Consider the following 13486-nt stretch of genomic DNA (forward strand, 5'->3'; position numbering starts at 1 on the left):
CCAGTTACCACAACCACAAATGACTCCAGACATTGCCACATGTCCCCTGGGGGGAGGGGGGCAGAATTGTCCCCAGTTGAGAACCACTGAGCTGGTTGGTGATTCCATAGAAATGAGTTGAATAAATGTACTAACACATGAGACAATTCAGAAGTCAATGTGAAACAATTGAATTCAAATTTACCAGCATAATGGTAAATAAATAAAATTTTTTAAATACCAGGGGGATTCAAACAAGAAAAAATGAAAAGGGAAAGATTTTTTTTTTAATTAGGTAATTAATCTTTTTCATCTTTGTCGTGTTAAAAATGTACTGTTTCCTCACTAAATAAAGGCGTGCGTACATAGATGATTGTTTAAATGCCAGGCAAAATAATAGAGGTTCAGTCATTGGTTAATGAGGAAAAAAAAGGAATATTTTTTCCTAAATTCTGGGATGTACATGTTTAATCAAATGGCAGGAGAGTATAATACAGAAAGGAGAACTGGGCTGGTCAGGAGAGGGACCTGGGACACCACAATGGGCTTTTATCCTGAGAAGATAACAGAGGAGCTTAGCTCCCTCATGGCTCTAGAATTTCTGAACCCAAAATGTATAGGGCCTGCCTATGGGGTCACGATATTAGTGCTTTTTTTCCCTTTAAGTTAGCAGATGAGTGATTGATTACCTGTCTGAGTCCTGATTGTCATTGAATTTCACTTATTGTACTTCTTTGTGTACTGCTAGTTGGGGGCGTGACAGAATCATTCGAGACATAAAAATCATCTCTCTGCCTCACTGAAGAATTTCATAGGTATCTTGTGTGCCTCCTACTAGTGTGTAGTTATTGTTTGTCACCGTTTCTGTTCCGTTTGTACGATGTGACTTGGGGTGCCCCAGCAGATGAGCGTGGAAAACCAGCTGCCCGATTGTCCAGTATTGGGTTTTACTCGCCAGCTGAACCCAGAGCTCTGTTTCCTGTGCAGGTTACCAACCGTGTTTGTCCAAATAGTCAGTCCCTTCCCAACCGAGATCCACTGACACTTCCTTTCTGGTTTTGAAGTTTGAATTAAGCCGTGCTAGAAAATTACTATCTCATAGTTTCTGTGCTTACACAATAAGAGTATCAGTGTTTCCTGTTTTCATTCATGTTGTAAGTAGACTAGCAGTAACCCCTGCGTGTGTAAAAGAGATCGCCAAAGCAAATAACTGTTGCAGCACGTGCATTTTTTGCAAGCCTTTTTAAATGTGCAGCTTTCAGAAGTCTACATTACATGCTTTTCAGGAATGCTCAGTCATAGTAAGTGTTGTACGTGCTTCGTGACTCAAGAACAAGTCTGTATTAAAATCAACATTAAATAATTCTTTAGCCCTTATCTCTTTAAAAATGTATTAAGAGCAACAAATACGATAAGGGAATAAATTGCTTATTTCAGATCACTAGGAAAACTTAGAGGTTTTCTGTTGACCGTTCCCAGGAAGTGCCTGGGAAATGGAGCCTGCCAATAAGGGTGGCTTGTCCCCTTCTCGAGTCAGGACCCCCTGAGACACGGACACATGGCAGTCCATAGTGTCCATTTCCAAGTTAATACTGGAAAATCACCATTGGTTGATGGCACCTTATTAAGTGGTCCTAATTTTTGTAATTAGTGATTGCACATCACCAAGCCTTTCCCACCCTCTGTTTTCCTTAGCAGCCCAGTATTTCAAAACAACATAAAAATGATTACATGCGGTATTTCAGAACAGTTTTCAAAGTGTAAGGATTTTGGCATGTTCTTCTGTTTTCTTCGCATTATTTGCCTCCATATTTCCTTTGCATTTGGAAGCCACAGTCCCTGAACCTTTATTACTGCATCCTGTTTCTTGCCCTAACTGAAGTTCTCTTTGTTACTCCTTTTCTCCCCCAATTTGTCTCTTAAAACATGAATTTAAACTTAGCCTGTGTAGACATTGGAGATGGTCATATCTTTATCAGATATGACATTTATGCCTTTTATTAAAACTGTTCTCATAGTGTAAGGAAAAAAGTATATGATAGGGAGGGATCCGAACATTTTTAATCTGATTCTGTTTTGTGTGTCCCTCTGCCTAGCTCCATTGAGTGACAGCCTTCACATTAGCTCCCAGTCCCACTCTAATTGTTTCTTTATACCTTTGTTCATTCATTCATTTATGTGTGCCGGGTACTGCGTAGGGTCCTGGTGACACAAGAATGATTCTCCAGTTCTCTTGCGTCTAATAGCAGATGGTTTCTCTCGCCATGTTCCTGGCGTGCTGCTTGAGGACTGGACTTTTACCACTGAGGAAGATGCCTGGACATAGCAGGAATTCGACCAGTGCTTAAGAATTGAATATGATTTCTAGCAAGTGGGAGATCTGTTCCTTTGGTAATAATGATGCTAATCATTTTTGTGAGCTCCCACGAGGCACCAGAAAAGCAGTAACTTAGTACAGTGGTACCTCGGTTTTCAAACATCTCCATTGACGAACATTTTGGTTTATGAACGCCATAGACCCGGAAGTAAACGCTTCGATTTTTGAACACGACTCAGAAGTCGAACATGTCACACGGCTTCCGCTGAGTGCAAGATCCTGAGGCCTAGCTGTCGGCTGTTTTCGAATGTTTCAGAACTCGTGGATTATGTTCAAAAACCGAGGTGCCACTGTACTTTACATGTGTTACCCACTTAACCCTCCTATTTGAGGACTTTGAGACTCAAATAGGTTAAATAACTCGCCAAGGTCGCACAGCTAGTAGGAATTCTGGATCCTGTCTGTCTGTTTCTCTCTGTGGTCTGTCTTTGATACTGACCAGCAGAAGGATCACCTATTGGTGACTTGGTAATCTGGTACTGGTGACCTTGCTGTCTTTTTCCCTAATGGAAGCCCACTCCGGAATGACCTTTGACAAAGTCAACTGAATAGTTCTCTTCTGGGGTTCACCATGCCACCACCATGCTGAAGTTAACATTGGCTTTACCAGGGGCACCCCTGACATAGGGGTCGTTATGTCAACGATCTTCTCTGGTTTTGACCCCTGCTAGTAAAATCACTAGAATTGTCCCAAGTCCTGTACAAAATGGAATGTGTTCTGCTTTAAATTGTTCTGCTACATCGCTTATTCAAAGAAAATGAAACAAAGGACAAAATGACTTGTAGCTGTACTCACTCCAAATCGGATATTTTTAAAGGAATATTTTTCAATTTGTCAAAAGCATATCAACAGTCATAAAATTTTTTTACATACTCTGGCCCCATACTCTTACCCTCGGGAATTTATTCCAAGAATATAATTTGAAAGAGGTTAAAGCTCATACACACAGATATTTTGCAGCGTTATTTCTGTTGGAAACAACCCAAACATCCAATACCAAGGGGGAACAATTTGTAAATCTTGGTACATCAACGTATCAAAATTATAAGCTTCCACTTATAGTCATAAATTTTGAAAGTTTGTAATACAGCAAGAAAATCTGCAATGATTTTAAAGTAATGGAGCAGAACTACAAAATTCTATCATATAAAAATCATATGGGCATATGAACTACTTATAGGAAACCATAAAGAATTAGATCAACTGGTTGGCATATTTAGAGTTTGAAATTATGTGTGACATTTTTATCATTTTTTCCTTAATTCTTGTTAAAATGTGTGTATTCAGTGAATGCTGGGGACAGAGATCTTCATTCTTTCATATTTTAAATGTTTTGTTTTTTGTCTTAGTAAAATTTTTTACTACTAATTCCTATCTGTGCCGTAAATTATGACCTTGTTTGTACTGTCAGTATATAGTGTGTATTTCGTAAATATTTACTTTTTACTACATTGATAGTATTCCTTGCCGAGAGCTATGTGCGTCTCACATTTTAATGGGCATTCGTCTCACTTAGAGATCTTATTAGAATGCTGATTCTGCTTGAGTCAATCCAGAGTAGGGCCTGAGAGTCTGCATCTCTAATCAGCCCCCAGGTGGTGCTGGTGGTGCTGGTCCTAGACATCTGCTTTGTATGTCGAAGACTCTGCTGCTGACCCAGTGTCACTAGTGTTATCTTAGAAGGCACTGTTAGACATTTCTCTCTACTACCTCCATTCTTGCCACAGGAACAGTTCTTACAATTTGGGGGCGAGGAGAGAATGAGTGTTGTCAGGGAGGAAAAATTTCTCCTCTACCCTTCTAAATTCTTCTGGCTATTAAATCGACATGGGACAGGTTAATAGGAGAAAATCAAGTTTAGTTTCGTAGGTACCAGGGCTCCTTAACAATATGGGACTCACAGGCCAGTCAGGCAGTTGGGGCTTCTGACCTAAGGAGAAGGGGTGGGATCTGGGACTTCAGAGGGGAGGAAAGCTGTTCACATAGAGATGGGAAAACAAATGTTTGCTGGGCCTTGCAGAGACAGTGGAACAGAGACGACGTTGGTCTCTGAGCCCTGTGGCTTCCCTCGCCCACATTCCTTGTAGGTATCTCAAGTGATGTTGCTCTTCCTGAATCAGGCCCTTTATCTAAGTTTTTTTAGGCAGTTACGAGGGAGGTTAAAAGCTCTTCCTAAGCCTTGTAGGCCCCAGTTGTCTTCAGCTCCAAGTAATTCTCATGCCAGGGTAGCACATTCTGGGGAGACTCGTTATGAACCCCTACAGTGTCCCTGTGGTTACGGAATGAAGATGCTGTCTTATATAATAACGAACCTCCTTAAGCCACTCAACTAACTTGAATTTTGTCAATCAATAGAAATGACCAGTGGCACTAAAAGAAACGATTCTATGTGTGATCTACAGTGAGAAAGGATCTTCCGTCGTAGTTATGCTGGCAGTGTTCTTTGATACAATTTGGAACCTGATTAAAAAGTTGAAAATCCCAGCTGTGTTCAGAAAAGTTTTGCTCTGAGTTACTGTACTGAAAGGAAAATCTAGGCCTTGGCAAAGGTTCCTTAAGTCATGGTGATAGGAAGCAGAGAGCCATCTTTTTAGGGAATGTCAAGACATAGAACATTTTCTAAAACTGGGAGTTAGGTTACCTTTGTGTATGAACAAGGTGCAGTGCGGTGTAGTAACCTGGACTAGGTGGGGAGTGTAAGCTCTTCTTTGAATTTGAACCATACCCGTGATTGCCACGCCTTACTGTTGTTTTCAGAAGATAATAGCAGGTTTCCAACTTGATTCTTCACAGTGACTGAAGCTGGCTTTGGTGCTGATATTGGCATGGAGAAATTCTTCAACATCAAGTGCCGAGCTTCCGGTTTGGTGCCCAACGTGGTCGTGCTGGTGGCAACAGTGCGAGCTCTGAAGATGCACGGGGGCGGGCCAAGCGTAAGTCCCTTCTTCCTTCCTAGTGAAACCAATTTGAAAATTAAGATAAAGCAGAATTGAGCGTTTGAAACATTGAAACCTGCTTCATAACTCTAGTTTTCTAGAATGTCTCCTTTTTTACAAGTTACCATCACAGGGCACTTAGAGTTTAGGTAAGTTCAAGGAAATATTAACACCCACAAAGTTACTTCTATGCAGTGTTTTGGAAAGGAGCATAATGTAAACACTGTTTAGTCCTAAGATTCCTAGCTGAGGCTGATGTCAACATTTTCTAGCCCCACGGTAATGGGAGGATAGAGGTCTGGTTGCCGAACGGAGCACATACAGATCAGAATGGTTCCTCTTGTGGGTGAGGTTGTTCAGTGTTTGTACAGACGGTTTTTTGGTTCACTGATGCTACATCTCATCAGATTTCATCTAGAACTATGTTCCTTTTGTTTCTGTTTATTATGATTTCACTTTATAACTGTTACAGGACTGGATTATTTCTCAGAGAGCTTTGCTTGGAAAACATAAATTCTATTATAACATTTTTAAAGACATTTGATATGAACCTGTATTATTATATACAGAATTTACACATATCTGAAAGGAAATTTTTTTCATTTCCACGGTAAAGGTGTAGTATTTTATTTGTTCATTTTTAGGTATCTTCAAAGGGAGAATATGAAATATTATACCAATTCAATGTTTTTGAAATAATATAATTTGGAGTGGCTTTAACATTTACACTATTGATACGTTAGACAAAGTGCCAAATCTGATTTCTTAATTGGTATACTGTGTTCATAGAAGTCACATAATCGATGATTGTTACAAGAGCAAAACAAATCCAAGGTTTGCCGTCCTGAAACACCATAATGTGCACTGTTTAATCATCTTAGCGATTCTTTGTCCTAGGACGGGCAGGCATTATTTCAGACCATTTTACAGATGAGGAAGTTGAGGTACGGTGGGTTTAGGGAATATGGGTAATGTCGCCAGGCCAGCAGAGAGCCAGATCTGCAGCCCAGGACTAAATCCAAAGCTCCTACTCTGTTCACTGTGCAGCGCTGCTTACTAATAAAGGCTAAACCTTTTCTGAGTCCTAAATTCAGACACTTGCGCACTTCATTTTAGCCTCAAGCTTCATCATTATTTCAAATGGAAGGTTGACTTAACATGTATTATAGGCAGTAAATCCCAAAGAATTCTGGATTTGCTCAAAACACCACCTGTTGCTGCAATCACTCCTTGACTTTACACTTTGACTCTATATACCAACTTCCCATTTTCAAAACACTGTTTCTGCCCATGTAAGACGCATTTGAAATTCTCCCTCCCTATTTTGCACCCTGAAAATTATAAAATCAAAGCGTTTTAATACTGGAAAGGGTTTAGAGGTCGTCTAGCCTGGTTCAGCCTGCATAGAGAGACGATTACTGCGGTGGAGAAGGATTCGGTGGCTTGCTCAGTATCCCACATTTACTTGCAGGACTAATCAGATGTAAAATCAAGGTCTCTTGGCGTCTAGTCCAATGCTTTTCCACACTGTGATCTGCATCCTGTACAAATTCCCTACATGATTTATAATCCTCTTTCAGTTCATCTTAATGTATGTGCTCTGTTTTCCAGCGCTTGCATTTTCTGCTCGCCTTAATCTTCCACTTAAAGTTGTGGTTCCATGCCAGTGATGCTTGTAACAGGGCTCAGGCTCCACGGGCACAGATAAAGGTGGTGCATGATAGAAGGGGGGGTCAGAAAGCGGGGAGAAGCTTGGCTCCCTCTCCTGGCCTCCAGTAGTGCCTCCTGCGTCACATTGTTTTATGATTGTCTATGTGTAGTCTCCCTCCTCAACTGTGAATCCCTTGAGATTAAGGACGTCTGACTAATTTGTGTATCCCTGGTGCCTGGCGTAGTCTGTATCCAGGAAATGTTTTCCATAATTGAATAGTAAATGAGCTTTCATCTTCTTAATCCTGTATTCTACATTATCCATCTCAGTGTCATTTCTCCTTACTGGAATCAACTCTGTGGTAATGTTTTGATCCATTACAATTTCTACTTCCTTTTAATATCATTGCACAAATAACCATGGCTGCACTTTTGTTTATTCAGCTTGGTGGGTTTTTTTTTCTTCCCATAATTTGTACAGTGGAAAATCCTGTGACCCTTGAACTTGCCCATTTTAGCCCCAATCGTTTCAAATTCAAATCCTGTCTTCCAAAGTGCTAGACCACTCCTGGTGAGATGTAAGAACTAATAATCTGTTATACTTTTGGATCCATGTATTCATTTTTCAGTTAGTTCTTTAAACCCATTTTATTAACAAGGAATCTCCAGAACTAACAGGATGTGTATTTACATAAAAGTATTTAGTACAAGGAATTGGCTCATGCAGTTATGGAGGCGACAAGTCCAAAATCTACAGAGAGGGCCAGCAGGCTGGAAACTCAGGAGAGCCAATCGGGATTCCAGTTCCAGACCCAGTCTGGAGGCCGTCTGCTGGAGAATGTTCTCCTGCACAGTCTCTGTGTTCTAGTCAGACATTTCAACTGATTCCATGCGGCCCACCCACATTATGGGGGGCAATCTGCCTTACTCAGAGGCCACCAATGTAAATGTTATTCTCAATGAACACCCTTACAGAAACACCCAAAATAATGTTCCACCAAATATCTGGGCACTCCCTGCCCCAAGTTGACACACAGAATTAACCATCACTCCCATTATTACTGCTTTTTGGTTGTTGTATTGCAATGACTAGATCAAATTTCATTGTTCCTGTATTAATAACCAGTTGGCCTAACACTGTTTCTTTACATAGTCCCTCCTTCTTTCTGATCTTCAAGCCTACATTGTCATAAATCAATTCTTCATTCCTGTGTAGTCTTTTTCTGGGACCTCCCTTCTGTTCTCATGTATTTACATATAATTGTGTCTGTGCTATACCGATAGCCTGTAGGGCAAGCTCTCCCACATTGTTCTCTGTTTCATGCTTGCCTGGCCTATCCATGGCCCTTTTCACTTCCATGTGTATTTTAGAATTAGCTCATAAAGTTCCTTAAGGAATTTCTTAGGATTTTTGTTGAAATGGCATTAAATCGATAGATCAATTTGATGAGTTGACAGCTTTCTATCTAAGAACGTGGGATATCTCTTCATTGATGTAGGTCTTTGTAACTGTATTTTAATAAAGATTTCGTTTATTCCATAAAAGACTTCCACATCCTTTTAGAGATTTGCTCTTGTGTACTTTATATTTTTCAATGATTTTAACAGGATTCTTATATATTGCTTTTATATATACAGTGACCGCTCTAAATTCTTTTTTTTAATTGAGGTATAATTGACACATTAATTTCAGGTGCACAACATCAAGATTTGATATGATCACAATAAGTCTAGTTAAGATTTGTTACCGTACGTAGTTACAAAACTTTTTTTTCTTTTCTTATAATGAGGGCTTTTAAGGTCAACTTTCAAGTTTGCAGTGCAGTATTATGAATCATACTTACCATGCTGTATATCCCCGTGGCTTAAAAATTCTCTTATTAATTATACTAATTTAGCTATAGATACTTGGGAGAGTTCTATGTGGGCTATCATATCTGAAAATAAGAACAGTTCTGTTTCTTTCCAATCTTCATATTTTTTTTCTTGTCACCTACCAGGTCTTCTTGGATGCACTGTATTAGTAAACAGGAATGGTGATAGAGGGCATCCTGATTTGAAAGAAAATGCTTTTAACGGTTCATTACTGAGTATGATGTTTTCTGTAGATTTTTAGTATGTTTTTTTATCAGGTTAAGGAAATTGCCTTCTAAACCTAGTTTGCCAAGTTTTTGTACTAAATAGGTGATGAGTAAGTTTCTTCATCTATTGAGAGGATATTGCTTTTCTCTTTAATCTAGTAATGCTGCAGGTTATTACTGAACTTTCAAATATGAAATGAACCTTACATCCCTTTAATAAATCTAATTTGGGGACGTATTATTTTTTTTATGAATGACTGAATTTTACTTATTGGTTTCCTAATGTTTTAAGTAAGATCTTTGCATCTGTATTTAAGAGTGAAATGTTAGCCACATAAAATAAATTACAAAGGATTCCTTCTTTTTTACATACTTTAGAAGGGATTTCGTAACATTAGAATAATATGTTTATTGAAAGATGAGAAGAATTGACCTGTAACACTGTCTGGGCCTGTTATTTAATGGTATGGGGTAGATTTTAAACTACAAATTTCATTTTTTAATTAATATATTATAGAACTGTTTAGGTTTTCTATTTCTTCTTATATGAGCCTACTGAAAGTTACACCCCTATGAATTTATGTTTTTAAATGTATGGCTGTAAAGTTGGTCATAGTATTCTATGAATTCTGCCTATAGCATGTGTGGTTATAATATTGTTTTAATCCTTTTTTAGAAAAATCTTACCAGAATGTTGTCAATGTTAGTCTTTTTAAGAACCAACTTTTGGTTTAGTTGGTCCTCTTTGCTTCTTAGTTTTGCATGTATGCAAGCTCAGCAATACTTCACGTTCTTTTTTTAATATAGTATTTTAGTTGTTCTAGTTGAAAAGTTCACTCCGTGTTTCAGTCTGTACTACTGCTGGAAAAATCCATCTGAAAATACTTTATTATGTTTTTTATACACTATCAAAAACTATCTGTCACAGATACCTCTTTTGAAAGGATTTCTAATATTCTCAAGGCTCTTTTCCACTGAGAGAAAACTAAGTCATCATGTCCTCAGTGAATCAGACTGTTTTCTGGTGTTTCTCACCAAAACTGGTAGCAGACAAAAAGAATGTGGGATTGTGAAAAGGCACTAAGTTGGGGTTTCCGAACCCTATTACATTCAAGTCCCCCGTATGCTTCTCACTTGCTCTGTAACCTTGGGCAAGACACCTGCCTTCTCTGAACTTTAGTTTCTTCATTTTTAAACTGCCCTGCCAACCTCATAGGTTGTGAGAAACTAGGCCAAAAAAGAAAGAGAAAGAGAGATGGAGGGAGGAGAAATGGCATTGAAGTACAAAATGAGCTTTTAAATGTACCGTCCCAAAAAGTGACTTATGATTTGTTTTTCTTTCAGATCTTGATCAATTAGAGTAAGCATTTTAATGAGATCATTCTTAATTTTGTCTCTTATCTCAGGTAACTGCAGGTGTCCCTCTTAAGAGAGAATACACAGAGGAGGTAAGAGTGACTGCTTTAAAAGGCTTACGTGAAGAATCATTCACATCCAGTTAACCATTGGCTTACAGTTAAAAGTCAGTGAAGGAGTCCTCCACCAGTGGCCTCTTAGAAAAGTGCTTTTCTGATAATCCTAGAGGAAATGGTTGGGGGCAGGGTTACAATCCCTTCAGTTAACACTTCAATCTTAACAAATGCTGGACATGGTCTGTATCTACTTTTCCCTACTCCAACTCACGGTCTCCAGCACAGACACAAATATAAACCTCATACCTATGTATTCTTTAGATGTGGAAAAAACTGACTTTTGGAGCATATACAACTGGCTTTATGGCTTAATAAGTTACTTGACTCCTTTCTGTAAATACTTTGATTTACTGGCAACAGTACCTCTTAGCTCCTACAGGTGGCACTAGGGGTCGAGCAGGGAGTAGTTGAGCGCGGCTCCCGGTACAGTGGCCTTGTGCCTTCTTGTCCACCAGCCTGCAGGGCGTGGGCATGTCGCTTATGTCCTGGCCACTGTTCAGCCACAGAAATGGGTGCCTGGCTCAAGACCCAAATATGCCATTGGACTCAGAATAATTTTAGACATTATTTTGAAAATGATCCATCTCCTTCAGCAGCCATCTTTCTTGGGGGAAGAAACTATTTGTGGTCTTCTTAAATAGCTTCTAGGACCATAACGTGAGCAAAGATGGAAGCAAAACCTGCCACAGTGGCCCTCCCAGTTTAGTTTGGCAGGTGTGGTGGGAAGTGATACAGGGGGTCTGGTTTTCTTACAGAACATCCAGCTGGTGGCAGACGGCTGCTGTAACCTCCAGAAGCAAATTCAGATCGCTCAGCTCTTTGGGGTTCCCGTCGTCGTAGCTCTGAATGTCTTCAAGTAAGTCAAGCCTTCTCCTTTAAATGTGGTCGTAGCGCTGGGCCACCCTGTAAACCAGATTTGTGTCTTGAGGATGTTTGGTCTTTCTCTGCTTCATCTAAAAGTATACAGAAGTACTCTGCTCTTTCTGTTGGTTTGGTTCGGTTTGGATTGATTTCATCTCCACACAGTGTTCTCACATGTTGCTAGGGAAATGAAATCTATATAGCGACTTACCATTTCTTTGGCTTTTTTTTTTTAAATTCCACCCAGCATTTCTGTCTGAAAGACTATGGATGATCAAAGGGCTATGTTATGGAATTTTCTCAATAAAACTTGAAATATTTGAGTCATGTTGGAGGAGTTTTTTCCCATGCTTTTCTTTAAGTTTGATTTATTTAAACACGATGTAACCACTTTTGATGTTTAAAATATATTCAGTGTAAGGGAGCAAAGTTCTATATAAACGGTTAGTCTTTCTTTAAAAACATCCCTAAATGAATACAGATGCAAAAACCACAAACATTTTCATCACTAGGACCGACACCCGCGCTGAGATTGACTTAGTGTGCGAGCTCGCGAAGCGGGCTGGTGCCTTTGATGCGGTCCCCTGCTATCACTGGTCGATGGGTGGCAAAGGGTCAGTGGACCTGGCTTGGGCTGTGAGAGAAGCTGCAAGTAAAAGAAGTCGTTTCCAGTTCCTGTATGATGTTCAGGTAAGATCCCACAACAGTGCTAATGGTGGCTGACGTTTCTCATACCTTAACTGTGTGCCCGGCCAGCGCTGAGAGCTGTACAGGACTTGTCCCACTGAGTCCTCACAACCCACAGGCAGATAAGGAAACTGAAGGTGAAAGAGGTTAAGCCATCTGACGAGACCCCATTACCAAGGGCCGAGCCAAGCTCCTTGCCCCAAAGCCTAGGCTCTCGAAGGCTATATCCTCTACTTCCACGTAGCGGGCATCAGTGACGAGGGGCTTTGGACACTCGTGTTCCACAGCTGACACTTGGACGGTCTGCACAGAAACAAGCCTTTTGAGCAACGTCATAAGGCTTGTGAAACCACGGGATATGTTTTCTTTTTCCGTTTCTGCTGTAGCTCTTTTCCCTCATTGCGGTTTTCTTGAGCTATGTCTAGTATATTTTTTAAGTGTTTTAATAATTATTAATTATGGTAAAATACACATAAGATGTATCACCTTTACCATTTTTAGTTGTACAGTTCGGTACTATCAAGTACATTCACATTGTTACCAACCACCATCCATCTCTATAGCTCTTTTCATCTCGCAAAACCGAAACTCTGTGCCCAATGACCAATAACTGCCCACTCCCCTCTGCCCGCTGCCCCTGGCAGCCGCCATTCTACTTTCCGTCTCTATGAGCTTAACCATTCTAAGTATCTCCTATAAGTAAAACCACGCAGTATTTGTCATTTTGTAACTGGCTTCTTCACGCTCTCAGCTCTTTCGGCTCCTATAGCAGAAGGCCGTAGACTGTGGCTCATAAACAACAGACATTGATTTCTCACAGTTGGGGAGGCTGGTAAGTCCAAGATCAAGGCCCTGGCGGATTCATTGTCTGGTGAGGGTCTTCTCTCTGCATCCTCACATGATGGGAAGGGTGAGGGATCTCTGAGGTCTGTTTTATAAGAGCACTAATTCCATTCACGAGGGCTCCACCCTCATGACCAAATCATCTCCAAAGTCCCCACTTTGCGGATTAAACTTCAACATCTGAATTTCAGGGAGACATACTGTCAAGATTTATCCATGTTATTGTGTATGTCAAGATTTCCTTTCTTTTTAGGGCTGAATAATATTCCATAGCATGCACATACCCCATTGTTTATTCATTCATCTGGCTGGCCACGTCGGTGCTTCTTAACTCTTGTCTGTTGTCAGTTATGCTGCTGTGAACATGTCTTCAAGACTCTGCTTTTAATTCTTTTGGGTATATGCCCAGAAAGGGAGTTGCTAGGTCATCTAGTATATTTTTAAGCATATCTAGGTCATGAGCCTTCACGAAGAAAATCTGAACTTCCCAGGACCTCGCTTTTGTCCTCCGTTTATTCTGGCACCTATGTCCACATCTGCACTCTCAATTGTGTGGCTCCAGCTCTAGCTGTTGGATTTGTCCTCAAAGGTAGCCCACA

General features: G+C 40.1%; 1 protein-coding gene across 1 annotated transcript in view; it reads left to right on the top strand.

Moving 5' to 3' along the window:
• MTHFD1L (methylenetetrahydrofolate dehydrogenase (NADP+ dependent) 1 like) overlaps nucleotides 1-13486 on the top strand; it is a 187825-nt gene that overhangs the window by 104345 nt on the left and 69994 nt on the right. Inside the window, exons 21-24 of the mRNA XM_074333706.1 lie at nucleotides 5151-5290; nucleotides 10431-10472; nucleotides 11252-11352; nucleotides 11870-12047. Coding sequence (XP_074189807.1) covers nucleotides 5151-5290; nucleotides 10431-10472; nucleotides 11252-11352; nucleotides 11870-12047 — 461 coding nt within the window. The remainder of the gene's footprint in view (nucleotides 1-5150; nucleotides 5291-10430; nucleotides 10473-11251; nucleotides 11353-11869; nucleotides 12048-13486) is intronic.

The sequence above is a fragment of the Rhinolophus sinicus genome, linkage group LG05, assembly GCF_036562045.2.
Source record: "Rhinolophus sinicus isolate RSC01 linkage group LG05, ASM3656204v1, whole genome shotgun sequence".
Classification (NCBI taxonomy): Eukaryota; Metazoa; Chordata; class Mammalia; order Chiroptera; family Rhinolophidae; genus Rhinolophus; species Rhinolophus sinicus.